Source organism: Thalassophryne amazonica, chromosome 13 (assembly GCF_902500255.1).
Source record: "Thalassophryne amazonica chromosome 13, fThaAma1.1, whole genome shotgun sequence".
In the NCBI taxonomy this organism is placed as follows: domain Eukaryota; kingdom Metazoa; phylum Chordata; class Actinopteri; order Batrachoidiformes; family Batrachoididae; genus Thalassophryne; species Thalassophryne amazonica.
This window is the reverse complement of record NC_047115.1, coordinates 81,602,636-81,630,474: the sequence shown is the minus strand read 5'-3', so window position 1 is coordinate 81,630,474 and position 27,839 is coordinate 81,602,636. Positions and strand designations below refer to the sequence as shown.

General features: G+C 44.2%; 1 protein-coding gene across 1 annotated transcript in view; it reads right to left on the bottom strand.

The window, feature by feature from the left end:
• LOC117522987 (cilia- and flagella-associated protein 46) overlaps window positions 1-27,839 on the bottom strand; it is a 316,276-nt gene that overhangs the window by 243,966 nt on the left and 44,471 nt on the right. The window contains exons 14-19 of the mRNA XM_034184405.1: window positions 24,249-24,369; window positions 20,486-20,610; window positions 20,129-20,247; window positions 15,219-15,331; window positions 3,952-4,164; window positions 2,901-3,102 (exon numbers count right to left, since the gene is read on the bottom strand). Coding sequence (XP_034040296.1) covers window positions 2,901-3,102; window positions 3,952-4,164; window positions 15,219-15,331; window positions 20,129-20,247; window positions 20,486-20,610; window positions 24,249-24,369 — 893 coding nt within the window. The remainder of the gene's footprint in view (window positions 1-2,900; window positions 3,103-3,951; window positions 4,165-15,218; window positions 15,332-20,128; window positions 20,248-20,485; window positions 20,611-24,248; window positions 24,370-27,839) is intronic.

Sequence of the window (27,839 nt, the reverse complement as noted above, 5' to 3'; positions counted from 1 at the left end):
CATTATGTACCCAGGAAGATCAAGGACCTCATCCTGAACTACTACAGGAATTTCAGGTGCAGAGTCACTTCTGGGAGTGTAACATCAGACTGGCACCCGCTTGAAAAGGGCATCATAACTGGGTGCACCATCTCAGTTAGCCTTTTTGCCCTGGCCATGAACATGGTTGTCAAGGCAACTGAGAAGGAGTGCAGACGTCTTCTGTCCAAATCTGGCATTCGGCAGCTCCCCATCAGAGCTTTCATGGATGATCTCACTGTCACCGCAACATCTGTGCCCGATGGGAGACGGTTACTCCAGGGCTTGGAAAAGCTCATGTCTTGGGCAAGAATGACCTTTAAACCAGCTAAATCCAGGGCCATGGTGCTGAAGAAGGGGAAGGTGGAAGACAAGTTTTGCTTTTTCTTGGATGGCACAGCAATCCCATCTATCACAGAGAAACCAGTCAAGAGTCTGGGCAAGGTTTTCAACTGTAATTTCAGGGATATGGTAGCAATCCAAGCCACCACCAAGGAGCTTGAGTCGTGGCTATCGGCAGTGGACAAGTCTGGCTTACCCGGCAGGTTTAAGGTGTGGATTTACCAGCATGGTGTCTTACCCCGGGTACTCTGGCCTCTGCTGTTGTATGAGGTGCCTCTGTCGACAGTAGAGACTCTGGAGAGGAAGATAAGCGCCTACCTCTGGAGATGGATGGGCTTTCAATGCAGCCTTTGCAGTGCCACGCTATATGGGAAGACAAACAAACTCCAGCTGCCGTTCAGCAGTCTCAACAAGAAGTTCAGGGTCTCTCACACAATCAATCAATCAATCAATCAACTTTTTTCTTATATAGCGCCAAATCACAACAAACAGTTGCCCCAAGGCGCTCCACACTGCAAGGCAAGGCCATACAACAATCATGAAAAACCCCAACGGTCAAAACGACCCCCTATGAGCAAGCACCTGGCCACAGTGGGAAGGAAAAACTCCCCTCTAACAGGAAGAAACCTCCAGCAGAACCAGGCTCAGGGAGGGGCAGTCTTCTGCTGAGACTGGTTGGGGCCGAGGGAAAAAAAAAAAACAGGAAAAAGACATGCCGTGAAGGGGGGCAGAGATCGATCACTAATGATTAAATGCAGAGTGATGCATACGGAGCAAAAAGAGAAAGAAACAGTGGATCATGGGAACCCCCCCACAATCTACGTCTAAAGCAGCATAATCAAGGGATGGTCCAGGGTCACCCGATCCAGCCCTAACTATAAGCCTTAGCGAAAAGGAAAGTTTTAAGCCTAATCTTAAAAGTAGAGAGGGTATCTGTCTCCCTGATCTGAATTGGGAGCTGGTTCCACAGGAGAGGAGCCTGAAAGCTGAAGGCTCTGCCTCCCATTCTACTCTTACAAACCCTAGGAACCACAAGTAAGCCCACAGTCTGAGAGCGAAACGCTCTAATGTCAAGTCACAAGTGAGGCTTTGACTCCAGGGACTTGAGAGTGGCATCAGCGGGCATCGTGGTATGAACGGACAGGAAGTGGAGGGCTCAGGAGAGTTTGGAGGTAGCAGAGTCTCAGCTGAGGCACAGGGCTCTGGTTGGAATGGTGACTAGGAGACGTGCAGGGCTAGGAACATTTCCTCAGCCACTCTATGAGAAGGTACATGGCAAGGACAAATGCCAGCGAGTCCTGAAGGAGGTGCGCTCAGGGATCGAGGAGAAACGGGCTAGTAGGATGGTGGGCATGCAGCAGCAAGGAGCATGTACAAGGTGGGAGGGTGTGCTTGTGAGGAAGGTTTCCTGGCCAGAGATCTGGCGGGCAGAACCCCAGTGCATCAGCTTCATGGTTTGAGCTGCTTATGATGTCCTGCCCAGCCCATCCAATCTCCACCTCTGGGGCATGGGTGACTCTCAGGCTTGTGCGCTGTGCTCCAGGAGAGGATCTCTGGAACACATTCTGAGCAGCTGCTCAATGGCCTTGGGAGAGGGACGATACCAGTGGTGGCACGACCAGGTGCTGAAGTCTGTTGCAGAGACTCTCTCTAAAGCAGTGGATAAAAGCAACAGCACCAAGCAACAACAGGGCAAAAGGAGCATCACTTTCATCAGGGCTGGAGAGCAGCCACAGTCACACTCCAAACCTGCAGCCAGCCTTCTCACCTCAGCAGTGGACTGGGATCTACGAGTAGATTTGGGCAAACAGCTCAATTTCCCAGACCATGTCGCAACAACTGCTTTGAGGCCATACAAAGTGCTCTCGTCAATTTATTCAAGGCAGGTGCTATTGATTGAGCTGACAGTTTCCTGGGAGGATCGCATAGAGGAGGCAAATGAGCGAAAGTGGTCAAAGTACCAGGAGCTGGTTGAGCAGTGCCAAAGAAGAAGCTGGAAAGCATGCTGTGAGCCCATTGAAGTGGGGTGCAGGGGTTTTGCTGGCCGCTCACTATGCAAGGTGTACTTGCTGCATGGTATCACGGGGGCTGCAAAAAGGAAAGCCATCGAGTCCACCATGGAGGCAAGCAAAGAGACCCTCCAGATGGCTTTGGATCAGGAGGAGTGATCTGTGGGCAAAAGCAAGGGGTCTGATCAACCTTTGCTGGGTCGCTGGAGGGAGGGCGTATGATGTTGAAAGACCCGAAACGTCCGATGAGCTCCAGAACATCACTGAAGATGTGTCCCAGTGCATCTCAGGATGTATCTTTTAGTTAACATTAATGAGTGAGTGTATGACTGTTACCACTGTACTGCATTTGAAATGCTTTGAGTGCAACATTACTGTGAAATTACCCTTTGAATCTGACATGTAATTAAAATGCTGGAAATGACACACCATGTGAAAGTTAACATCCTACACAACCACTGCCCCTTTTGATATTTTTTTAATTGCTTTAATAGTTTATATAAAGTAAATGATAATATAACACTGACATACCTCTGATGCTTTGTGGACATTCTGCAGGGCAGCAGGGTCTATGAGACCCCCACAGCTGCTTCTGCGCTGCTCCACTTTCTTCTCACCTTTGCTTTTGCACTTGTCCTGTGTCAGGATGGTGTCAGCACTACGTGGACGGCATAGAGGCTGAATTAACCCCCGAGCCACAGCATTACACAGCAGCACAAGCAGAGCATAATTTCTGAGAAATAAAATGGAAAAAGAAACTTTCACACACTATTTGACAAAACAAGAAAAGCTGAGCGTGAAGGCCAACTATCACTGTTTTGATCATTTATATGGTTCTTTAAAGAACATAGCACAGCTTTGGAGAGCAAAATTTCCTTGTACCATGCCTCAGAGTCCAACATATCACCTAATTTTTGCTGAGCACAAGTCTGTTATCATGAACATGCATCTTTTTTTCTTCTGCATTGCCAGAAACTGCAGCAGAGCTTTTTCTCCCCCTACTTGTTATTCTCTGAGGTTTAGTGCCATGGAGAATGTAATGACATGAAAACACTTAAAACATCAACACTGACATGGATTTTTCTAGTCAAGAGCCAATACTGCTGTTACCAGCTGCAATGCTATTTTGACATTAATGAAGGGCTACGTACACCGTATACACTGTTGTGGAAGGACACAATTATTGCTGAGCTAATAAAACTGCCAAAATCCACTGGGTAATTTAAAAACAGGGCACAGTCATCAATTTAAAAACACCAATGTATGGAATACTGCCATTATGTTAACAAGCTTTTTTTTTTTTTATCAAACACCACATATGGTTCAAGTCAATGGAAACTTCAATAAATAAATAAATAATTCTGCCTTCTGTGAGTTATAATTTGTGTTTTAACACTGAGCTGAAGGAACTTCATCCCTGTGCAATACGTCAGGTAAAACTAAATGTAGAACAATAAAATATCAGAATTATGCATCTTTGACACAGAGGACAATACATTGCACTAGATGACATCATTATGCAGGTAGTGCATACACACAGGAAAAGAAGGTTGGAAAGGGAGTGTGAATTCAGAGTGCCTACCCAGTGCACTCTGTCTTTTGGAGCATCTCCACCACTCTCTGGAAGGTGGGAAGAAGAAGTTGGTGCTCCCTAGTTGCCAGCAAGTGACTATTGTAGTTCCATAGATAAACAGCTGCATTTTCTACAATCCATGGCTCCCCAATCTCTACTCCCAGCTCTGCTGCCCTCAAGAAATTGGAAGTGGCATAGGCAGACAGCTCCTGGATCCAGTCTCTGTGAAAAAGATATGTGTTGAGAGACAGCTGCGCTACAAGAGTGCCACCATGCTACTACTGATAGCAAACAGAGGCTTACAAATAAAAGTACATTACATAAACAGTATTACATATAGATAAAGCGTTGTTACCTTTAACAGTGTGGTTGCATGTGATTATAATATACCTGCCTCACAACAACCAAGTCCCCTGTTCAAAGCCACCGATGCAGCTGCTTTATATTTTGTGCTGTGGAGCACAGTGCAGCAGACAGGCAAAATACCTGTGCATCTATATATTAAAAGCCAAGTGGCCCCTGTTACGTGTGTGCGCACATGTGTATAACTTAGATCACAGATAAGCTGGGGAGAGCTGACATTTGCCATTAGGTATGCTTATGCATTTTGGGTCAAGAATGAACACAGACAAAATGAAATGTTGATAGGACCAATGGTTTTGGAGAAACAACAGATATTAGCTAACAACAGTGAACAATGGCTGTTGATAACACTGGTCAACATTTTTTCTTTGCATGGACTTTGAAAACTGATTTAGGGTAATTTGTGGTGTTAAATCTGAATCTGAGCTCAGATTTCCTCTATCACATTTTTTTTAATCTGCATGCTCCATATTAATGGATTACGCAAAAGTTGCTCATTTACTCATGAGTTTGACGCTACTAATCATGCACAAAAGCAGCTTAAAAAGTATAGTTTTTAAACCAAACTTGCGAAATTTGAACAAGAGCCATAATATTATTTATGGTGCCGAAGAGGTGTACAAGTCTGCAGCTTTTGCTTCAATGCTTGATACCAGAAATACATTTTCATAGCTCAAAAACATGATGTGACTGGCAAAAACCGGATTAAGATTCAGTACCCCCAAATTACTCCAAATACATTGAAAAAAAACCATGCAAGAAAAATTGTGTTGAGCAATGTAATTACATGTTGCCCCACTGGCAACAATTGTTGCCAAAGTGTATCACTGTCATTTTCTACTCACAGTAAAAAATCTCAAAGGTACTAATGCAACTTTTTCCACTTATAAAAGAAATCTGGGGATAAACGGGTTAAAAGCCAAGTGGCCTCTGTGTAAGTGTAGGCGTATGTGCATGTGTATAACTTCGATCACTGACAAAATGGGAAGAGCTGACAAGTTTTGGGTCAAGGATGAATGCCACCATAAAGGAATGTTGATAGGACTAATATTTCTGGAGTAATTACGCAACAACAGTAAACAATGTATGTTGATAATTACATACTGGACTCACATGCCATTCCAAATCATTATAGAAACTTTGCACAATTTATTGCCATCCTTGAAAAATGTTAGCTGCCTATTTTATAAACACTACCCAATATAGACCCAGTGGATCCTCATGGGCAACACACTGGTTTTGTGAAGCATGAAAATTTGCATGAAGCATGAAATTTGGCAACAAATATAGCCAAAGGTATTCCAAATAAAACTGGATATTGGGCTATCATGAATTTTCATTATGTCACCCATGGCAGCCAATTTTCAAAATGAAAATTGATAAATGCTCAAATCATATATTTTACACAACTGCATATCCACTTTTCACAAAATATACCACATTATTTTTATTAAATGGAGCCACTGTAACTTTTGACCCCTGTACAAACTGAAACTGATGTCACCACTTTTGCTGTTTTTACCCCATAACTCCATAACATTCAGTCAGATAGACCAAACGATACGTTTTTGGAATCATTATGATCACACAAATAATGTGGTATATTATATCAATACAATTAGAACATTTTTCTAAATGGTCACCATAGGAACCATGATGAAAATTCACAATGGCTCAATATTCAGTTTTTTTGTAATATGTTGGCTACATCAACCCAGTGATTGTCACTGACAGAGTAGATATTACTCTGTCAGTGTCCTGTGATTGTAGTAATTATTTATATACCCGGGTGGATGGCTGGACATAATAAGACATAATGAGAGAGCACTGCTTCATTCATGTCATTTCATGACTGTACATATATGACCATGGGCCATATACAGAGGAACAAATGGTTCATACTTGTATTGTCCACTCGATAAGAGGAATTGAATAAATTGCAGTGTTTTTTTATGGTGTGGTTTTTATTTTTTCCTCCACAGCAGAGCTGCAATGTGGTTCCACATGCTCCAGCTGCTCGCACTGTGTTCATGCACGAGCATGCACGAACAGTCGCCGATGTATCATGCATGCCTGCGCGATCGTGCATTCCTCCTGACAGCAGGTGAAATGTTTCGTGGTTCCCCATTTCGTTCTTAGTTTGCGGTTTGTCTTCGGGTTTCTGCATCTTGCGAGTTATGTGTGAAGGGGCCCTTAATATAGTCAGTTAATAAGCTAAGCAGGTATCTGTGGAGTGAGAGGATCAGAAGCCAGACCGGTGCTCATTGTAGAGCTTGTGGTCTATGAGATATTGATTGAGCTGCTCATATACAGTTTTTTCAGTCACTTTACTGACAACCCTAAGAATCGAAACAGGGTGATAGTTACCGGCTTCAGGCTGACTTTTTTTAAGGAGGTGTTATTTTGGCAGTTTTGAAGTCAGAGGGGAGTTTAGAAGAGGTAAGAGACAAATTTAGAATATACGTTAGTGAGGCAGTTATAAACTCGGCACCATCTTTAAGAAAACGGGCAGGAATAAGATATTGACCGGTAGCCTTATTCAAATTTAGATTTTGGAGAGTTTTCTGAACAAATTCCTCAGAGTGATTCTTTTCATAGTACTTATACAAGTGCCTTGACCCATATTTCTTATTGCCTGATGGTAATTTATCTTGCAATGATGAGACAATGGTAGAGTATACAAATAATGAATGTTGATGAGTTCAGTGGTATGCCTCATTGAATGGTATGTTCCAGGTTTAACCAAATTAAATGTTTCTTCCATTGAAAGAATGTAAAAACTTTCATTATTTGTTTTATATAATGGCTAAAATAGATCCTTGTCATTTTATATATTAATTTACAAACAACAGAAAAGGGACTTATAATTTGGTACCTCCTCAGTGCAGCGAAAAAATAACATAAGAAATTAATCCAGCTTTGGTGTGTCACTCGTGCACACGACTACACGAGTGGGAAGGCACTTGTGCGTGCGTGTGTATGTGCACATGCATGTTTATGTGCGCGTGTGTGTAGGTGTGCATCTGTGTGTGTGTGTGTGTGTAGAGTGTAATGGTACCAAACGTATGAAAACAAATTTACACTCTAAATGGAACTAAATTGCACTCTAAATGCAATGCAACACAAATGGGATGAATAATCAATGTCACGTGACATACAAAATACCAATCAAATGACAAGGATCCACTCAGCCATTATATAAAAGAAACTATTAAACTTAGCAGAGCACTTGGCTTTATCAAAACAAATTTGATCATCAATTTTAAGACCAATAATCTCAGAATCTAATTTACTTCTATTTGAAGAGCTGGAGCTGTTTAGGTTTGGTTTTTTTTGTTTGTTTTTGTTTTCCACCACCTTATTTACATAGTAGTCAGATGTGCCTTTTAATTTTTTACCCTGGACTGAGTTCCTGAACAGAACCTATTTATCATACCAAACATTCATTTTGGTTTTACTGAACTGTTTCAATGCAAGATTTGTTTCCTGGATAAAATGATGGATTTCCCCTGTCATCCAGGAAGCCGTGTCATTCTTAACGTGCAATTTCCTGAATGGAGCAATTTTATCAATAAGGACCAGGAATTCAGATTTAAAATTATGCCATACCTCATCAATGCTACTACTTTCCAACACATCAGACCAATTTTTAGCCTCCAGTTTATCAGCAAATAAAGCTTTAGTGTAGTTCTTGAATGATCTGACTTTAACATAGTTCTGCTTATTAAAAACAGGTTTCTTAACTGCACAGGTACAATAAATTAACATATGTGTTGTGTGTTGGGGGGGGCGTGGCTGGATGTTTTGGTGTTCTTTTCTTTTCTTTGCTCTCCAGGTGGCATGAGGGCTGATTTGTCTGTGAAGAAGGTGCTGGCTGAAGAGTCTTCACCCTCATCAACATCATGGAAAGCACCTGTGCTTGGTGCTCACGTGCAACCTGGACGACTTGCAGCTGAAGCAGATAATTGGATGGCGTTCTGCATTTAAGTCATGTGTGATTCAAGCAGAACTGCCGGGAACTCGACCTTGTGACGTTCGTTTGTGAGACGCTGAGGACCGCGCCTGGGTTTGACACATCGAGCCCGTGAAGCAGGGAGGGGTGAGGACACATGCTGTCAGCACACACGAAAGGTAATTAAGTGTTTAAGTACTTGTTGATAGTAACTTGGTGTTTTGTTACACAGTGTACTGGAATTGTAAAGAGAATTGCGTAGTTTGCTTCTCACTGCTGTGGCGTGAAGGATAAGTGATCCTCCACTTGTTGTGAGAGGCTGCTCATTTGCATAAAGTAAAAAAAAAGGACACTGACCTGAGTGTGTTGCTGGCAGCGTGTGTTTATTGGAAGATATAGTTGTATCTGTTGATTTACCTCACCGTCTCTTTGCTTCACAGAGAATCAGTTTGTCGTGTCCACCTGGGGGGTGTTTGGCGGTGGTAGGAAGTCCAGGAGCGCCGGCTTTAATCCTTGCGGGCGCTGGAGAGCGAGCCGCGGATCACTCCACCAGAGGGACGTTGTTTTTTTATGTTTACACTTTTAAACACAGGTGTATAATAAATAGTTTTTGTTTGGAACCGTTTTCTGGTTATTTTTAGCGCTGGGTCCTGTCTGACGCAGGTTCGCTCCTCAATCCGCGTCGACACATAACAGTAGTTCCCGGCCATTCCATAATGGACCCAGCGGCAGAAGCGGTTCCTTTTGTCGAAAAAGTTCAGGAACACTTGGAGAACATACGGGAGCAATTACAGCATCTCGCGAACCAAATTAAACAAACAGATGCCCGTGTTATGGAGCTTGCAGCGCAAGCTGTTCTGCTTCCTGCTGCTCCAGCTGCGGCACTATCGATATCAGTGCCGATAACTCCGTCACCCACAGGTTGGAATGCCGCAGTTTTACGAGGCGTATTTGTGGACGGGTTAAATGAGTCATTAAAAGACGAGCTGGCGGTCCGTGATGAGCCAAACGATTTAGACGAGCTAATATCGTTGGTGATTCGTCTAGATGATCGGATGAAGGAGCGTGGACGCGAGAGAGGACGCCCATTAGAGCGTTTTTTTTTGTCTCGGGGCTTTCCCCGATACAAAGCTGGGCCGCCTCTTCTTCGCCCCACTGCGGCTTCTCCGACGGGACCTCCGGCTCCTCCTATTGACGAGCCCATGCAGCTCGGACGAGTCGAGATTCCTGTATTGCCCCCACACGTAAGCATCAAGAGAAATAACGGTGACGTAACTCCAAGTGTTCTGGGACAGGCAAAAGAACCCACATAAAAAAAAAAAAAAATAATAAAAATAAAAATAAAAAAATAAAAAAATAAAAAAAAATTTCTACCACACGTAAATGTTTGGTTTCTTTAATCAGGAGTTATACTTATTTGGGGAGGTAGGGGCGTATCTGGTGGAGTGATGGGCGGTTAGAAGCCCGCCTGGGCTCACTTACCTGTCAATTGTGTATGTGTTTTTAGGTATTTTCTGTTTGGGTTGTTGGGTCGTTTCGTTGTCTTTTATTTCTCTACATTCCTAACCCCAACCTCACTTGCCCTTAGACCGCTTGTCTTGTGGGTTGTGGGGTGGTGCAGGTTGGTCACGCTGAGCATTCTCAGAAGACCTCTGCACCTAGGGGGGGGGTGTTAGAGGCGTTCTTTTTGGTTTGGTTAGGGCCCGGTTCCACTCCAGCCTCGGTGAGCCTTTGGACCGATTGTCATGGGTGTTGCCGGGGTGTGGTGCGGCGGAGACATGCCTCAGTCGGAGGGGTGGGCCGATCTGTTGCTGTTTGCCATTTCGGTAGTTCCACCCCTCCCGAGTGGCTGGGGTATGGTCGAGTTGGGGCGCCGGACGTATTTCCGGTTCTCCACTGCGCTTTGGGGTTGGAGCTGGGTTAGTTTTTACCTGTTCCCTTCCCCGGCTTACTATTTTGAGCCGTTTGCCAAAATAGAGCCGCCAAAGGGCTCTGGGAGGGACCTGGGGTCTTTCGGGGTGCCGGGGAGGGCAAAGGGGTTTATGGTCGTTTTATATCCCCCCGGGGTTGTTTTTGGTTGTCCTCCGGGGGTTGGTTTTTGGTTTTATTTTGTTTCCTTCCGGGTTCCGCCTCCAGGGTTGATGGGACGGTCCTCTGGGGGGGGAATTGGCTTGGGACCGACCGGCCAAGTGTGACCGGATCTGGGGTTCCGGGGTTGTGGGGAGGGTGCCTCCTGGGGTTGATGATACGGTCCCCTGGGGGGCACCGTTTCACTCCATGTATACCTGGCGACCTTTGTGGGATCACGGTTTTGGCTGTTCCTCCTGGAACTGGCAATGAAGGCCTTCTGAGGGGGGGTTGGGCTCTGCAGGTCATTCTGGGGGGGTTGTTTGTTGTTTTTCTTTTATGCATCTACGTTTGTACTGTGTTGTGGGACTGTGTTGGGTTTTTGTGTTTTGGAGCTTTTCTTTTCCTCCCGGGGTTTGATGGGACGGTCCCCTGGGGAGGTTTTGGGTGGGTTTTGTTTTTTTTGTGTGAGTGGACTTGTTCTGGGGAATGTTTTGGGGCTTTTGTTGATTCCAGCCGGCCTTCCAGCTGCGGTGCCTGTCTTGCCGTCTGCTTCCTGACATGGACCCCGGAGGGAGGGGCTATTCTCGGGCCTGGTCTGTTCGGTCGCCGGGAGGCTTCCCGTTGATGGGGGGGTACTGTTGTGTGTTGGGGGGGGCGTGGCTGGATGTTTTGGTGTTCTTTTCTTTTCTTTGCTCTCCAGGTGGCATGAGGGCTGATTTGTCTGTGAAGAAGGTGCTGGCTGAAGAGTCTTCACCCTCATCAACATCATGGAAAGCACCTGTGCTTGGTGCTCACGTGCAACCTGGACGACTTGCAGCTGAAGCAGATAATTGGATGGCGTTCTGCATTTAAGTCATGTGTGATTCAAGCAGAACTGCCGGGAACTCGACCTTGTGACGTTCGTTTGTGAGACGCTGAGGACCGCGCCTGGGTTTGACACATCGAGCCCGTGAAGCAGGGAGGGGTGAGGACACATGCTGTCAGCACACACGAAAGGTAATTAAGTGTTTAAGTACTTGTTGATAGTAACTTGGTGTTTTGTTACACAGTGTACTGGAATTGTAAAGAGAATTGCGTAGTTTGCTTTTCACTGCTGTGGCGTGAAGGATAAGTGATCCTCCACTTGTTGTGAGAGGCTGCTCATTTGCATAAAGTAAAAAAAAAAAAAAAGGACACTGACCTGAGTGTGTTGCTGGCAGCGTGTGTTTATTGGAAGATATAGTTGTATCTGTTGATTTACCTCACCGTGTCTTTGCTTCACAGAGAATCAGTTTGTCGTGTCCACCTGGGGGGTGTTTGGCGGTGGTAGGAAGTCCAGGAGCGCCGGCTTTAATCCTTGCGGGCGCTGGAGAGCGAGTCGCGGATCACTCCACCAGAGGGACGTTGTTTTATGTTTTTACACTTTTAAACACAGGTGTATAATAAATAGTTTTTGTTTGGAACCGTTTTCTGGTTATTTTTAGCGCTGGGTCCTGTCTGACACAGGTTCGCTCCTCAATCCGCGTCGACACATAACAATATGATCTGAAAAAAACATTCACAATAACACCATACTGATTAATTTTATGACGGTCTGACACCAAGATAATATCTAATATGGTAGAACTTGCATTAGTGACCCTGGTAGGGGAACTAATTAGTTGATGGAGATCAAACATAGACATAAATCCTCTTAGTTGAACACAGAGTTGATTACGAGTTGAGTCTATATGATTATAATCTGAAAAGTTTGAGCATTTACCACAAGATTCTTCAAGACGGTTGTAGAAATTGCTGTCTGCTGGGGGTATGTAACATATTCCAATTAGTACGGGTTTAGTCTTAGGTAGATACAGATCAATTCATATGGTTTCAGATGAATGTTCCATGTCATTACATGGGCTAAAAGACAAGCATGACTATACATACAAACAAACTCCCCCACCTGATCAACACCAGTCATGTCTCTGGATCTGATAACTGGGAATGCTTACTTCGGTGTCAGAGACAGAGTCGTCGAGCCAGATTTCTGTTATGCCAATGACTGCTGGACGGCACTGAGAGACAGTGAATCAAAGGTCATCCAGTTTGGGAAGTAGAGTCTGGCTGTTGACATGAAGTTTAGACCTCTCACCTTGAAGCAGTCGTAGGCTCTATCATGCGCTGGCTGGGTCGGGATATCATGTGATGCCGAATCGAAGGCATCATATCCATATGGGCTGGACAGTGGGCTGATAGCATTGCTCCTGCAGCACTGAGGGCAGCTCCATGGGACACTGCTCGCTGCAAGCCTATTCTAAGTCAATGTTAATACACTGCATGCACAAATCGCACAGGTCGCACTGGAAGGCCCTCTGGTTCGAGCGTACTGACTTTTGACACTCAGAACATGTGAATTTTGTCAAGCCAGGAATAGGATGTTAGTCATCAGCCAGGAGAATCAGGATAAGTGTGAGAAACAAGTTCACTCTTACCCGTCACCATGTATGTTGACGTTTACGCTTGACTGCGGCCTTAACATTTGGCAATCGCACGGCGTTGTTGGAAACCAAGTTCATCAACATCAGTCTACGTGCCCACGATAAGATCACGTTTGTAACCAAAAATTTGGCTTCAAAAAATCTTTATATCCTGAGACATGATCTCGGAAGAGATGTTGTGATTTTGGAATAAAACTGCTAAAGATTAGCAAAATTGTCAGAGCTAACAGGATTCCTGTTATGGTCTGGACGCAGGTTGAGGAGCGGTCCAGCGTCTGACTGAACCCAGCACTAAATAACCAGAAGCAGTTCCAAAAGAAACAAATTTATTTTCTTCCCACTGTGCTGTACACAAAATACAAAATAAATGAGTCTGGTGGGGTGAAGAGGCGGCGCACTCTCCCAGCGCCTCAACAGATCGGAGCCCGAACGTTCTGGACTCAGGAGTTCCGCCGACACCCCCCAGGTGGCTTTTCCCAAGACTGTACTCTGTGAAGGAGGAACAGAGGTGAGGTTATTCAGTACTTATATCAAGAAACACTATTTAGAGGCACTCTTATCAGCAACACGTTCAGGACTGATTTCAGGCTTAATTCAAAAGAACAGCTGCTCACAGCTTGTGGAGGATTATCAATCCGCACGCCACAGCCACGAGGAGCAAACGAGCAATTCTCTTCAATACTTAAATTTAGCTGCGCAACAACGCCACATTATATTCACGGATAAGCTTTTAAGGATAATCACCTCTGACGTGTGCTGACAGCGCTTGCCTCTCACCCTCGTCCTCCTTCACAGGCGCAATGTCAGCTTCTGGAGCGGCCCTCAGCGTCCTCAAACGATCGTCACACGATCGTATTCTCCGGCCCCTAAGCCCAGATCACTGCTGGCTTAAATGCAGTTCTTCATCTCTTCATTGGTACCAGCTGAGAGTCCTTAGAACTGCACGCGAATGTCACAGGTGTCGTAAATCGTCCCGATTAGAGAATCGCACGTGAGTGCAACAGGTGCAGCAGATCACCGTGACAGAGGTGAGAGACTCTTCTGCAGCACATTCTCCCCAGAGATCAGCCCCAAACCACCTGGGAAGGAAAACAAACACAAAAACCGCAAAACAGTGTCCAGCCAAGCCCCCCAACACACAACAATTCCTGTCATACTCGCCATTTCAATAACCAGTTTTATTTTTTTTTTTATGTTTGGGCAGGCAGAGTGCCCAGGGCACTGATGCGGCCGGCTGCACTCCTCTGAGCCCCTCCTTTCGCAGCTCCGTGGTTCCTCCTGTGCCCCGGCGGCACCTCCCGGTGGCAAAGGCGACCCCATGCCAACTTCGCCTTATCTTCCTCTTGCGGTTTCCTGTCGACGTTTGTGCTCGGGTACTGCACGGAAAATTTTTCACAGTAGGCTTTGGTGCCATTTCCAGTTAACTAGCTTTAGCCTTTGTTTCCAACAGGAAAGAACACCAACAGTTTACTTAAGAAAAAAAAATAACTGGAGAGACGTGTACATACTGTATGCAAATGAGCCAGCTGTTTGTGGGAGAGGAGCAGTCTCCTCTGATGTTCAGCGGGATAAAAAAGGCGGATAAAGATGGATGCGGTCATGTATAGCAAGATTTTGGCAAACAACCTCCTTCCCTCAGTAAAAGCATTGAAGATAGGTCGTGGCTGGGTCTTCCAGCATGACAATGATCCGAAATACACAGCCAGGGCAACTAAGGATGGGCTCTGTAAGAAGCATTTCAAGGTCCTGGAGTGGCCTCACCAGTCTCCAGACCTGAACTCAATAGATAATCTTTGGAGGGACCTGAAACTCGAAACCTGAAAGATCTGGAGAAGATCTGTATGAAGGAGTTGCCCAAAAGTACTGCTGCAGTGTGTGCAAACTTGGTCAAGAACTACAGGAAACATCTGACCTCTGTAACTGCAAACAAAGGTTTCTATACCAGATCTAATATTAAGGTTTGTTATTCTATTGTATCAAATACTTATTTCATGCGATAAAATGCAAATTAATTATTTACATATCATACAATGTGATTTTCTCCATTTTTTTTTAGATTCTGTCTCTCACAGTTGAAGTGTGTCTACAATAAAAATAACAGAAAACTTGCAAAATCAACAGTCGATCAAATACATATTTGTTTCACTGTCATTGTGATCATTAGTGTTATTCATTTCACCTGTCAGTGTTTATTGAAAACTGGTTCATATTTTTTTGAGTAATACTGCCACTAACACAACAAATAAACCAGCTGGATTTGCTGTAGCCTCCTTGGCAGAGGTAATAAAACTGAACAAGACATGCAGTATATAAAATTGTGCAAAGTGTGAAATTTCATGTAGCAGTATTTTGTGTGTGTGTGTGTACATGCACACACATATATGTAAACACTGCGTGCATTCACGCGTGCTTATTTAAACACTGTGCTTTACCTGTATACAACCCAGTGTGGATCTTCTTCAGACACGCAGACCCCTGTGTCCAGTGGTAGGAGAGCACGGCTGTTAAGTTTCAACCCTTCTGTCTGAAGCATTTCGATGATGGACTAAGGAGAACGAAAAAAAAAATCCCAATATCAACACATAACACTAAAAGTGATGGCACCATGTTAAAAGAAGCATTTAAATGTGCTCTGATGCAAATGGAAGCTTATCTGTTACAGCGCTGCTACCGCTCATTTGGTGAGGATGAGCAAAAACTAAATCCCATGAACTTTTCAATCCCATTTCAGATGATGTGTACCATATATATAAAGGCAATCTATGTATGGTTTGTGTTTGGGGTGAATTGCCACAAACTGGGGGCACCAAGGGGGAGGTCACTGGGCCCTTAGGTTGAAAGCGCGCACACACACACACACACACACACACGTATTAAGGCTTTGAAGGATTACGTCAGAACTACTTCATGGATTCTCACCAAACTTTCACCACGGGCACATATTAGGCCATGGAAGACTCCAATAAATCATGGAGGTGATCCGGATCCGAATCTGGATTCTGAATCAAGATTCACTTTATATAGGCTTTGAAGAATTACATCAAAACTACTTCACGGATTCTCACCAAATTTTCAACACAGATACATATTACGCCAGAGAAGACTCCAATAAATTTGGAAGGTGATTTGGATCCGGATTCCGGATCAAGATTTCACTTTATATATGAAGACTCCCCAGCCAACCTCCCAAATCCAATGTCTTGCACGAACATTGATGATATCTGAACGGATCAATAACTAAAGATCCGATGAGCTGAACATGACTCATCCATTGGCGGTTCTACACTGACTTACTCCCCGGGAAAGACCCCCTCTGAGCACCCCTCCCCCCCAAAAAAAGGTTAAAATTTTGCACAAACAGCCAGCTTTTCTTATTTTATTATTATTTTTTATATTTTAGAAGTGCCCCTGAAATTGCAATTTACATCAAAAGACTGCAGGCTCCAATATAACTCTTATACAAACATCCACGAATTGCAAATTTGAATAAACATGCCCTCACATGCGAAATGTCTGTCATTAGACCCTACATTAATCTGTCTTTTAGGGAGAAATGATTAGCTCTTTTATTAAGGTGCATATTTGTCTCAACAATTAGCTAAATATTTAGCTTGATGTTTGTAAAACCACCTAAAACAGTTCTGCATTTTTAAAGGTGAAAAGTGTTCTCACCTTTTTCTTACTTATTTATATCTGTTGTCAACCGTGTCATATTGACTATGGTAAAGGATCATCTTTTTTGACTGTGCGGATCAATCTTACATTTACATCCTCTGTTGGACATTTCTGACATATGAAGGCAGACGCCTGTTGTAGATGCAAGTGATTCTGCAGTGCTGACTTTCCTTCTGGTCCTGGTTTCATCCGTACAGTTTCTAATGACAGTCCGTCCATTTCTGAGTCCTTGTGATATTTGTTCCTGAATCTTTTTTGTTTTGTTTTTCCTGTTTGTAACTGCCCATTATCTGATCTCACAGCCGTCATATCACCAGTGATGGCATAGAAAGCAGAATGAAATCAGAACTGAATCTGATCTCTGTGCACATACACAAAGGAAGGTAACAAGAAAAACACAAATTAAACTTGAGATGTTTAGATGGCGCATAAAACAGCAGGGAGCCCAAATCTCACATCAAATAATTTGATTTGGCACATGCACACTCTATATTCACTAAATCTAGTTCTGTAAACCGGCCCGACATGTTGTATAAATATTAAACAGAATATATTGCAAAATACAATAGAATTATTCAAGTCACTTCAGCTAGTAATGTGAACGCAGCTAAATTTCTAAACCCTCAATAAGCAGGCTCTCATTCTGTAAACTTTTTTTCCATGAGTGGGCAGTTTGTCCTCTCTGGTAAAATTCTCTTACATTCTATCTCTTTGCTATGGCTGTTCTGAGTGCAGAGTTCTGGTTCTGTGCTGCATTCTAAGTGGACTTTGCCACCAGACAGCAGGATGAGCAGAACAGCAAAGAAACGGGAGCACTGCAGGCTGCTCCATCCGTCAAAGCAGAGCAGAGCGCAGGGGAGGAGGGCGCCTGTCTTGGGGGACAACCACAGAAAAGAACCACAAAACCTTTTACACTGGTTCTGTTCTTTGCAACTCAGCAAGCAGGGGTGCCTATAGCTGCAGGGAGGGGGTGCTAATTTGTTTATTCCTATCCCCACACAGTGATATGATCACCGCTTATTTATTTTTTCTTAAGTGTTTGTGCTGCCCCCTGTGTGTCATTAAAAAAAATGCGCAGAAGGCAGATACCCGCTTCGCCCACATCAAAAACTGCGTCTGGACTCGTCAATGTGTGGGACGAAAAGCAATGTTTTCATACATAGCAGCAAGAACATTTGATCAACCACTTTAACTATTTACGCATGTTGCAGCTGTCTCTGGCAGCAACATGCCTGTGCGTGAATACGCTGTTGTAGTGAAGACAGACCTGTTGTCAAGACAAGTAGCTCTTGCAGCTGCAATGCATCAAGGTCGCTGTTTGCTTCATTTTTCTTTTGTTAGTTTCGGTTTCATTTTGGTCTTTTATGCACTCTGCACTCGCAGGCTTTTCGGTGATGGGAGAAGTGCGGGCTCATTTGTCCACTTTTTCTCGACAATTTGTGATTTTGGGACTTTCTTTCCTTCTTTCAGCAATCGCCATGTGCCGTGTGAATGGGAGCATAGGGAATAATAACCCTGTTGTGTCTGCTGATTTGCTGGTTAGGCGGTGCATTAACGGACACGGTAAAACAGATATTTGCGAACGTAATCCAGCATGAACTTCCTCAAATCATCAGAGATAAGGGGGTGATTCCCATTCTAATCCAATTCCATCGTTTGTACAGTTTATTTTTCTGTAGGTAATTCGGTCGGCGAGGCTTACCATTGAGGCAGCGTCACTCCAACAGCGGTCAGGACGAGGAGTAATCCATCAAATGTGAAAGGGTAAATCTGTGTCAGAATCCACATTTAGTGCTTTCGTATTGTAGCTTTAATCGACACATGTCGTCAGTACATGACTTTCTCTCGCTCCCAGCTAACAGCGCCATCATTGACATCTGTGTAGCAGTGCGTGCAGCTGGTCAGGGTGCAAAGTAGTACATTAAATGTGTGGAAAAAATGTAATTGGATTAAAATGATGTTTATTACCCTTCCCAGTACATGTTTTGAAAAGTTTTCATCTCTTGAAACTACTGCATAGAGGCCTATTAAAAGGTGTTACATGTTGAATAAATTGTGTTGTAATTTTTAATATTTGCAGGTAAGATGGACAAATGGCAATTTATGCTACTTAGAGTGTCATACTGCTATTGGAACATGACCAAATTAAATCTGGCATATCTGAAAACCTACATGTTGACAGCAACATCACACAAATCAAATAAGTAAAGACATTATTGTGAGATAAAATGATTTTTTGGGTAGATCTGACAGCCATTGTGAAATTAGCCACTATCTTGGATTTTCATTGATGCCGTAAAACTGATCCATTGTGATAGGAGCATTTCAATGCATTTGTGTGTGTGTGTGTGTGTGTGTGTGTGTGTGTGTGTGTGTGTGTGTGTGTGTGTGTGTGTGTGTGTGTGTGTGTGTGTGTGTGTGTGTGTGTGTGTGTGTGTGTGTGTGTGTCAGTCATTTTGGTGGCCATCTTGGAAAATGGTCACTATTTTGAATTTTCAAGTTGTCAATCGACCAGATTGTATCTGCTCCACTGCTTGAACTGGCAGTCTGAACAGTCTTTGAGGCTCATCGGGCCATTGTTTAACCCTGGAAAGAGTAGCATGAAGTGAATGACAGTCTTGGACTGCCGCTGGACAGGGCAGTCCATTCCATTGCAGATTGCTTCTCCAGCCTAGGTTGGTACACATTCACAACTGGGTGGGCTGGGACAATGCAAATGATTCTTATTCAATGGCACACGCAGGTAGTCTAAAATGTGCTCATAGCTCTGGAAGGTCATCCTGGCATGGTACTCAAAATTAATTCCTAAAATTCAAGATCACAGACGTTTTGTCAAATCTGTTTAGCAGTGGTCAGGAAGGGCATCCAGCATAAACCTTTTGCCTAATCAACATGCAGATCCATGTTGGATCTGCTGGGTGTCACCAAGTGACAAAATGGAGAAGCAGAAGGGTTTGTCACTCAGACAATTAGTGAAAATTATGAGTTCAACTATTGACATTCTGCATGATTAGGAAATGAAGCACACAAACATAGATGCCAGTTTTACTTTGTGGCTAGTTGTGGTACTATGCAACAACAGCAAAGATATGTGACAAATGCATTTTCTGATAGACTGCTGGGGCAGTTTGAAGGGCAGACAAGATCAATTACTGTTCTTAATATCATTAATTTCTGAACAGTGAAAATGATAGCTATGTAAAACCCCGGCCATAGAAAATCTGGCTCCGTTTTGTGCTTGGAATCACTTTAAAGTAAGGTGTAAAACGCTTTCCGGTAAGTCACAAGGCAGTGATAGCAAAATAAACAGGGACTTTCAGTATACTGCACAGTGCCAACCAGATATGAAAAAAATGTTATTCCAAGGATGGGCAATTGAATGCTGTTGAGGACCAAAAATCCACAGGTATGCAGTTCAATGAGTAATCTCAGCAGGAGATTTCACTGATAAATTTCTTCCTTCTACTTGAAAAATTGCTATTCAGTAACATCCACTGGTATGGTGTTTCTTTGGACTGAATGCCTGCAGACTAATGTCTCCCCACAGGAAATGATTGGCCACCACTAGTTCATGTTCTTACTAACTGATGAAATAGATGCAGTACTTCTGACTTCACATCAAATCTTTATAATATACCTCCAGGGCATTGGATGGAGGGGTGCATACCTCAGCATTTATGAAATGAATTTCAGCCAAAAGGCGAAGCACTTCCTTCACAGAGTTTTGGGTTAAGCAGCAACCCCGAAGACATTCTGAGCCCCGCTCTTCATCACAGCATCTGGATTCTGGATTAAATTGGAACAATCTGTAATTTAGCTTCTGATGATGGATACATATAGCTTCAAAGATCTGATCAACAAACAAATAACATGAGGCAATTGTATAACTGCCATAACTAGGCAATACTACAATCTGGATCCATCATCACTGAATCAAAGTCTGTGATATTTCTTTACAGAGACTCTCTCAGTTTAAAAATAGTTTTACCATATATTCCTAACTAAAATTCATTCATCATATTACTGTCAGTTTTGGAAGTCTTCCATCGTCCATCATCATAAAGTAAACAGAATCGACAAGCAGCTCTGCAGACGTCCCAAACATTCTGTTTCCTGGCTGTTTTCACAAGTGTTGCCCACAAGATTACCCTGTAACCACAAAAAAGAAAGAAAACTTCAAGTTAATTTCTGTTTTAAAGATGGAGGTCACTGGAGCACAACTGAACACTGTGTATGGTGAGTTGGCTGTATGCAGAGCCATGAACTCAATTCATTTCTATATATTTTATTTATATAGTGCCAAATCACAACAACACTGCCTCAAGGCACTTAAGTAAGGTCTAACCTTACCACCCCCCTGAGCAAGCACACAGGCGACTGATGATAATGAGGAAGAAATCTCAAGCAGACCAGACTCAGATGGGTGACCCACTACTTAGGCATTCTAACATTTACAAGGTTTTTACAAATTTTACATTTTTTTAGAAAACAGAAAACATAAACAAAAAAAAAAACACAAGAGCAAGAAAAATAAAATCCGTTGTTGAGACAAAAGCCAGTCCGTCTTGGTGCTTAGTCTCTGCCTGCAGGTCTTGAAAGGTCGGGTGTCCTCAGAATCTCCGATAGAGAGGAAAATAGCAGAATCAGTCAGCAGGAAATAACTGCACCTAATGCATTAGTTCACAGGCAGTAAATCAAGAGAAAGCAGAGCGATTGCTAATATAGTCACTGGCAGCTAGACCTGTGCTTCATTAATGGAATCAGAATTTAGATGTAGTAAGGATGAGACCTGTTCCGTTGCTAATAATGTAAATTAAAAGGAGAGGAAACATAGTTCCATACTATACCGGTATGCTAGCCATATGAGAGGGAGAATAGATGCGTCTTTTGTCTAGACCTGAATGTCTCCACAAAATCTGACTCATAAAGCTTCTGGGGAAAACCTGGTCTTGTTAGGAGAGACGGCATCCATCCCACTTTGGATGGAGCAGCTCTCATTTCTAGAAATCTGCTCCATCCGTCCCTCACTCGTGAACAAGACCCTGAGATACTTAAACTCCTCCACTTGAGGCAAGGACACTCCACCAACCTGTAGAGGGCAAAGCACCTTTTTCCGGTCGAGAATCATGGCCTCAGATTTGGAGGTGCTGATTTTCATCCCGGACGCTTCACACTCAGCTGCAAACCGCCCCAGTGCACGCTGAAGGTCCTGACTTGACGAAGCCAACAGAAACACATCGTCCGCAAACAGCAGAGACGAGATTCTGTGGTTCCCAAACCAGACCCCCTCTACACCCTGGCTGCTCCTAGAAATTCTGTCCATAAAGATAATGAACAGAACCGGTGACAAAGGGCAGCCCTGGCGGAGGCCAATGTGAACTGGAAACATGTTTGACTTACTACCGGCAATGCGAGCCAAGCTCCTGCTGCAGTCATACAGGGACCGGATAGCCCTTAGCAAAGGACCCTGGACCCCAGCACCCCCCCCCACAGGGTGCCCCGAGGGACACGGTCAAACACCTTCTCCAGATCCACAAAGCACATGTGGACTGGTTGGACGAACTCCCATGAACCCTCGAGCACCCGAAGGAGCGTGTAGAGCTGGTCCAGTGTGCCACGACTAGGTCGAAAGCCACACTGCTCCTCCTGAATCCAAGGTTCTACTATTGGTCGAATTCTCCTCTCCAGTACTCTGGAATAGACCTTACCGAGGAGGCTGAGGAGTGTGATCCCCCTGTAGCTGGAACACACCCTCCGGTCCCCCTTCTTAAACAGATGGACCACCACCCTGGTCTGACAATCCAGAAGCACTGTCCCTGACCGCCACGCGATGTTGCAGAGGTGTGTCAGCCAAGACAGTCCCACAACATCCAGAGACTTAAGGTACTCAGAACAGATTTCATCCACCCCAGGAGCCTTGCCACCGAGGAGCTTTCTAACCACCTCGGTGACTTTGGCCTGGGTAATGGATGAATCTGCCTCTGAATCCCCAGTCTCTGCTTCCTCTTCCGAAGACGTGACTATCAGATTGAGGAGATCCTCGAAGTATTACTTTCACCGCCCAACAACATCCCCAGTCAGGGTCAACAGCTCCCCACCCACACCGTAGACAGTGCTGGTGGAGAGCTGCTTCCGCCTCCTGAGGCGTCGGATGGTTTGCCAGAATTTCTTCGAGGCCGACCGGTAGTCCTCCTCCATGGCCTCCCCAAACTCCTCCCAGACCCGAGTTTTTGCCTCTGCGACCGCATGGACTGTGGCACGCTTGGCCTGCCGGTACCTATCAGCTGCCTCCGGGGTCCCACCTGCCAACAAAGACAAGTAGGACTCCTTCTTCAGCTTAACGAAATCCCTTACTTCCGGCGTCCACCACCAGGTTCGGGGATTGCCACCGCGACAGGCACCAGAGACCTTGTGACCACAGCTACGAGCAGCCTCATCGACAATGGAGGTGGAGAACATGGTCCACTCAGACTCCATGTCTCCAACCTCCCCCGGGATCTGGGAGAAGCTCTCCCGGAGGTGGGAGTTGAAGACCTTGCTGACAGAGGGTTCCGCCAGTCATTCCCAGCAGACCCTCACGATATGTTTGGGCCTGCCAGGTCTGACTGGCTTCCTCCCCTCCCAGCGGATCCAACTCACCACCAGGTGGTGATTGGTTGACAGCTCAGCCCCTCTCTTCACTCGAGTGTCCGAGACACGTGGCCGAAGGTCAGATGCTACCACTACAAAGTCAATCATCGACCTCTGGCTCAGGGTGTCCTGGTGCCACGTGCACTTATGGACACCCTTTTGTGCTTGAACATGGGATGAGGGCCACCCGCCCTCAACCGCCACCCAATCCTCTCTGCACCCGACCCCCATGGCCCCTTCTGCAGGTGGTGAACCCACAGGAGAGTGGACCCACGTCGCTCTTTCGGGCTGAACCCGGCCGGGCCCCATGGGCTAAGGCCCGACCACCAGGCACTCACACGCGAGCCCAAACCCCAGGCCTGGCTCCGGGGTGGGGCCCCGGCTCCGCCATACCGGGCGATGTCTCAGTCCTTGATTTGGGCTGGTATGTAGGGTGTAATTACGTCAGCTAGGTACATAGACGCTGGTCCATGAATAATTCTAAAAATCACAAATAGAATCTTAAAATTAGACCTGACAGCGACAGGAAGCCAATGAAGGGAGGGCAAAATCTGTGTAATGTGGTTAAACTTTCTGGTTCTTGTCAAAATTGTGGCAGCAGTATTTTTAACCAGTTGGAGACAAATGCATGGATCAGTGTCTTTGCATCAGCCATAGATAGAATGGGACAAATATTTGCTATTTTCTGAAGTTGGAAGAAAGGAGTCTTCGTGATTTCTCTAATGTGTAGGTCAAAGGACAACATGGAATCAAAAATCACTCCCAGGTTTCTGAATAATAAATGCTTGCTTTGACGGGCTCATTATGTTAGTAACCTATCAACTGACATTCTGTAGGATACAAGAAAACTTTACACTGACAAGAAGGTGCTTCGTGGCTGCCAAACGGTCACTGCCCTTGTTTCCAGAGGAGAAGTTTCCCAATTCAAGACCACCCCTGCCCATTCTCCATGCAATGTTGAGTTGCATCAGTAAGTGCATTTTGTGTAAAAATTGCAAAATTAACATGCAAATCCATAACTGATCTGTTGTGGTGACCCTGATGAAAAAGGGAGAAGCTATAAAAATGTACTTTTAAATTGACAAGAACCTTTAATTTAATTATCTGATTTTTACACATGCATTATGTGTTCTAAATACTTATAAATGCAAACGCACCTCTCTCTGTTGTTGGTGTCATTTCCTTGTCTGAACAGGTGTCCATCCATCTTCTGAACTGATGTGAAGTGATGCTGAGCTTTAGCAAAGAGTTGAGCAACCACGCCTGATCCAAGGCTGCCTATGAGAACCAGACAATTGTTGAACCATTGAATAAACAGTGCTTTTATGCTACACACACACACACACACACACACACACACACACACACACATATATATAATTTTTTTTTCATTCTTTGAGAAAACCCACTGTCCCTGTTGCAGAGTAGAGCAGGTCAAGTTAGTTCATTTCTGGTGCATGCACAAATGTGTTTCCGCATCGACAACACCACGGAACCACCGTGGATCCTGGACAGGAACTACCTGTGCTTACATACTGGTTCATCCTAGTATTTGAAAAAGGTCATCTACTTGCACATCCTTTTGGCCTTTTACAGCTGCTGCGGTCTTCAATGCTGAGACACCTGCATGCTGGATCATGACCACACAAATGTGCCACATGGCCAAATTGTCATACCTGATACTCCATCTGAGTCTCCATAAATAATTTATTATTTGACACAAAGTCATTCCAGTGGTATCCAAGAATTCTTAGAACAGATTGAGTACCAAAGACAAGTAGTCACTGCTTTGGGTTACTGGTGGAGATTTGCATCACATTCAGAACCATACAGTAAGGCAAGATGTACTAGGACCCTAATGACATGGACCTTCATTCTCCTGCATTGTTTTTGGCATCAACAGACATCTCTGTGCATTAACCTCATGAGCTACAAGTCCTTCCCAGGTGTGTCTGCACTGTGTAAGCCTGATCCATCAGATCTCAGAAGCTAAGCAGTGTGGGTCCTGGGTAGTACTTCAATAGGTGACCTCTTTGGAACACTAGGGGCTGTATATGTTTCTCCAGGTAAAACTGGAGTTGTATCAGCAAGGGCATCCTGCGTCAAATGTGCGTTAAATATCAATGTGGATACAACTGTATCCACTGTGCTGACCCCACACAAATGGGAGCGGCCAAAAGGACAGCAACAACATTTCAAAAAGGAGTTGTCTGGAAAAGTTGAAAGTTATAGGGTTTCTGCTTGTTTAGGGGTCAAAGTGAAGAAGGGCACCCAGTGCAAACGTTTTGCCAAAATGACATCAACAAAAATCAGAGTTGCATACTGGAAGAAAGAGATAGGTGATTTCCCGGTGGTAACCTTAAATGAACCTGGAATGAGGAGTCAAAAGATACTGGTAAAGAAGAATGAGTCAGAAAGATGATCCTCATCCAGGAAGGGATATGGGTAAAAGTACAGAAAACCATCTTCAAAAACAGGCAAATATGACTGCCAAAAGAGTGAACAGAAATCAGAAATAGGTTATTTAACAATCAAGATTTTGTAAACGTCAATCCCATCAGAATCATGGCCAATGTCTTCTCAGATAGCAAGGTTTCATAGCTGACTGAAATTTTCAACCAAGACCCATGATGCACAAACTGGTTTTCAAAGTGTTAAAAAATAAATGTATGAAAAAAAAAAGATTGCAATAACTAGGATAAACAGACCCAAGGGAGGCAAGATAAAGTGAAAAATCCACAGGGAGTAAAAATAAACGGATGGTTTATAGATAGAAACAGATGGATGTACAGAACACCATCCATGGACAGAGAATATCTGACATGACAATCCCATAAGGATTAATTGCAAACTCAGGACAATTGTACTTTGACTGGTGACAAGAGCATGATTACAAACTAAACGTTGGTATGAGAACAGAATAAGTGAAGTGAGGCAACACGTCCATCCTCACAGACAAAGTGTCAAAAAAAGAGAGCAAGTGCATGTGGCATGAACCAAAACCAATGTCTTTATGTGCTGTGCATTCTGCCAGTAAAACAACTGCACGTACAGAGCACACAGCTGTGCGTTCTGGCAATGAAATAACTGCACGTACAGAGCACACAGCTGTGTGTTCTGGCAATGAAATAACTGCATGTACAGACCACACAGCTGTGCGTTCTGCCAGTGAAACAACTGTACAACTGTACATACAGAGGACACAGCTGTGCATTCTGGCAATGAAATAACTGCTTGTACAGAGCACACAGCTGTGTGTCCTGGCAATGAAATAACTGGACATACAGAGTACACACAGCTGTGCGTTCTGCCAGTGAAAGAACTGCACGTACAGAGCACACAGCTGTGCATTCTGGCAATGAAATAACTGCATGTACAGATCACACAGCTGTGCGTTCTGCCAGTGAAACAACTGTACATACAGAGCACACAGCTGTGTGTCCTGGCAATGAAATAACTGGATGTACAGAGTATACACAGCTGTGCGTTCTGCCAGTGAAAGAACTGCATGTACAGAGAACACAGCTGTGAGTCCTGGCAATGAAATAATTGGACGTACAGAGTACACACAGCTGTGCGTTCTGCCACTGAAAGAACTGCACGTACAGAGCACACAGCTGTGCATTCTGGCAATGAAATAACTGCATGTACAGATCACACAGCTGTGCGTTCTGCCAGTGAAAGAACTGCATGTACAGAGAACACAGCTGTGCGTCCTGGCAATGATATAATTGGACGTAGAGTACACACAGCTGTGCGTTCTGGCAGTGAAATAACTGTATGTACAGAGCACACAGCTGTGAGTCCTGGCAATGAAATAATTGGACGTACAGAGTACACACAGCTGTGCGTTCTGGCAGTGAAATAACTGTATGTACAGAGCACACAGCTGTGAGTCCTGGCAATGAAATAATTGGACGTACAGAGTACACACAGCTGTGCGTTCTGCCACTGAAAGAACTGCACGTACAGAGCACACAGCTGTGCATTCTGGCAATGAAATAACTGCATGTACAGATCACACAGCTGTGCGTTCTGCCAGTGAAACAACTGTATGTACAGAGCAGACAGCTGTGCATTCTGCCAGTGAAATAACTGCATGTACTGAGCACACATCTGTGTGTTCTGCAGGCACACAGGCAGCTGTATGTGCATTCCATCACTGCACACAGCAACCTGTGCACATGAAACCGATGTGACTCATCTCTCACAGATGCAGAACTGTGGGATGACACATCTGTATGTGTTGCGTATACGTTGTGCTGTGTGCACTACTTTGAAGTATTAAATACAATAAAATACTATTTGTGTACCAAGTTGTTTTACATGTATATTAGACTTGGATAAAGAGGTGCCTAGCAGCTGCATCTAGTAACTTAAGTGTTGATTTCATTTCATTTTGCACTTACAGCCATGAATAGATGCAAAAATCATCATTTACATACTGCTGTTTATGTCACATTACTATCCGCTATCAACTGCACATTTAAACTTCATGAATCACTCACAAAACTGTCTCCACCCAAACACACAAAAGTTTGGACTGCTGACACAACTGAGCACTCATTATTTGGAATCTTAGTAAATCAAGGCCATGATGAAGAGAGCGTCTTCCTTCAAATTCTCCTTACGTGGACTCATACCATTCAACTTCGCTTCGCCTTGTTGAATGGTACATTCCAGCTTTCACCGAATTAATTTAATTATTTGTTTTATATAACGGCTAAAATAGATCCTTGTCATTTCAT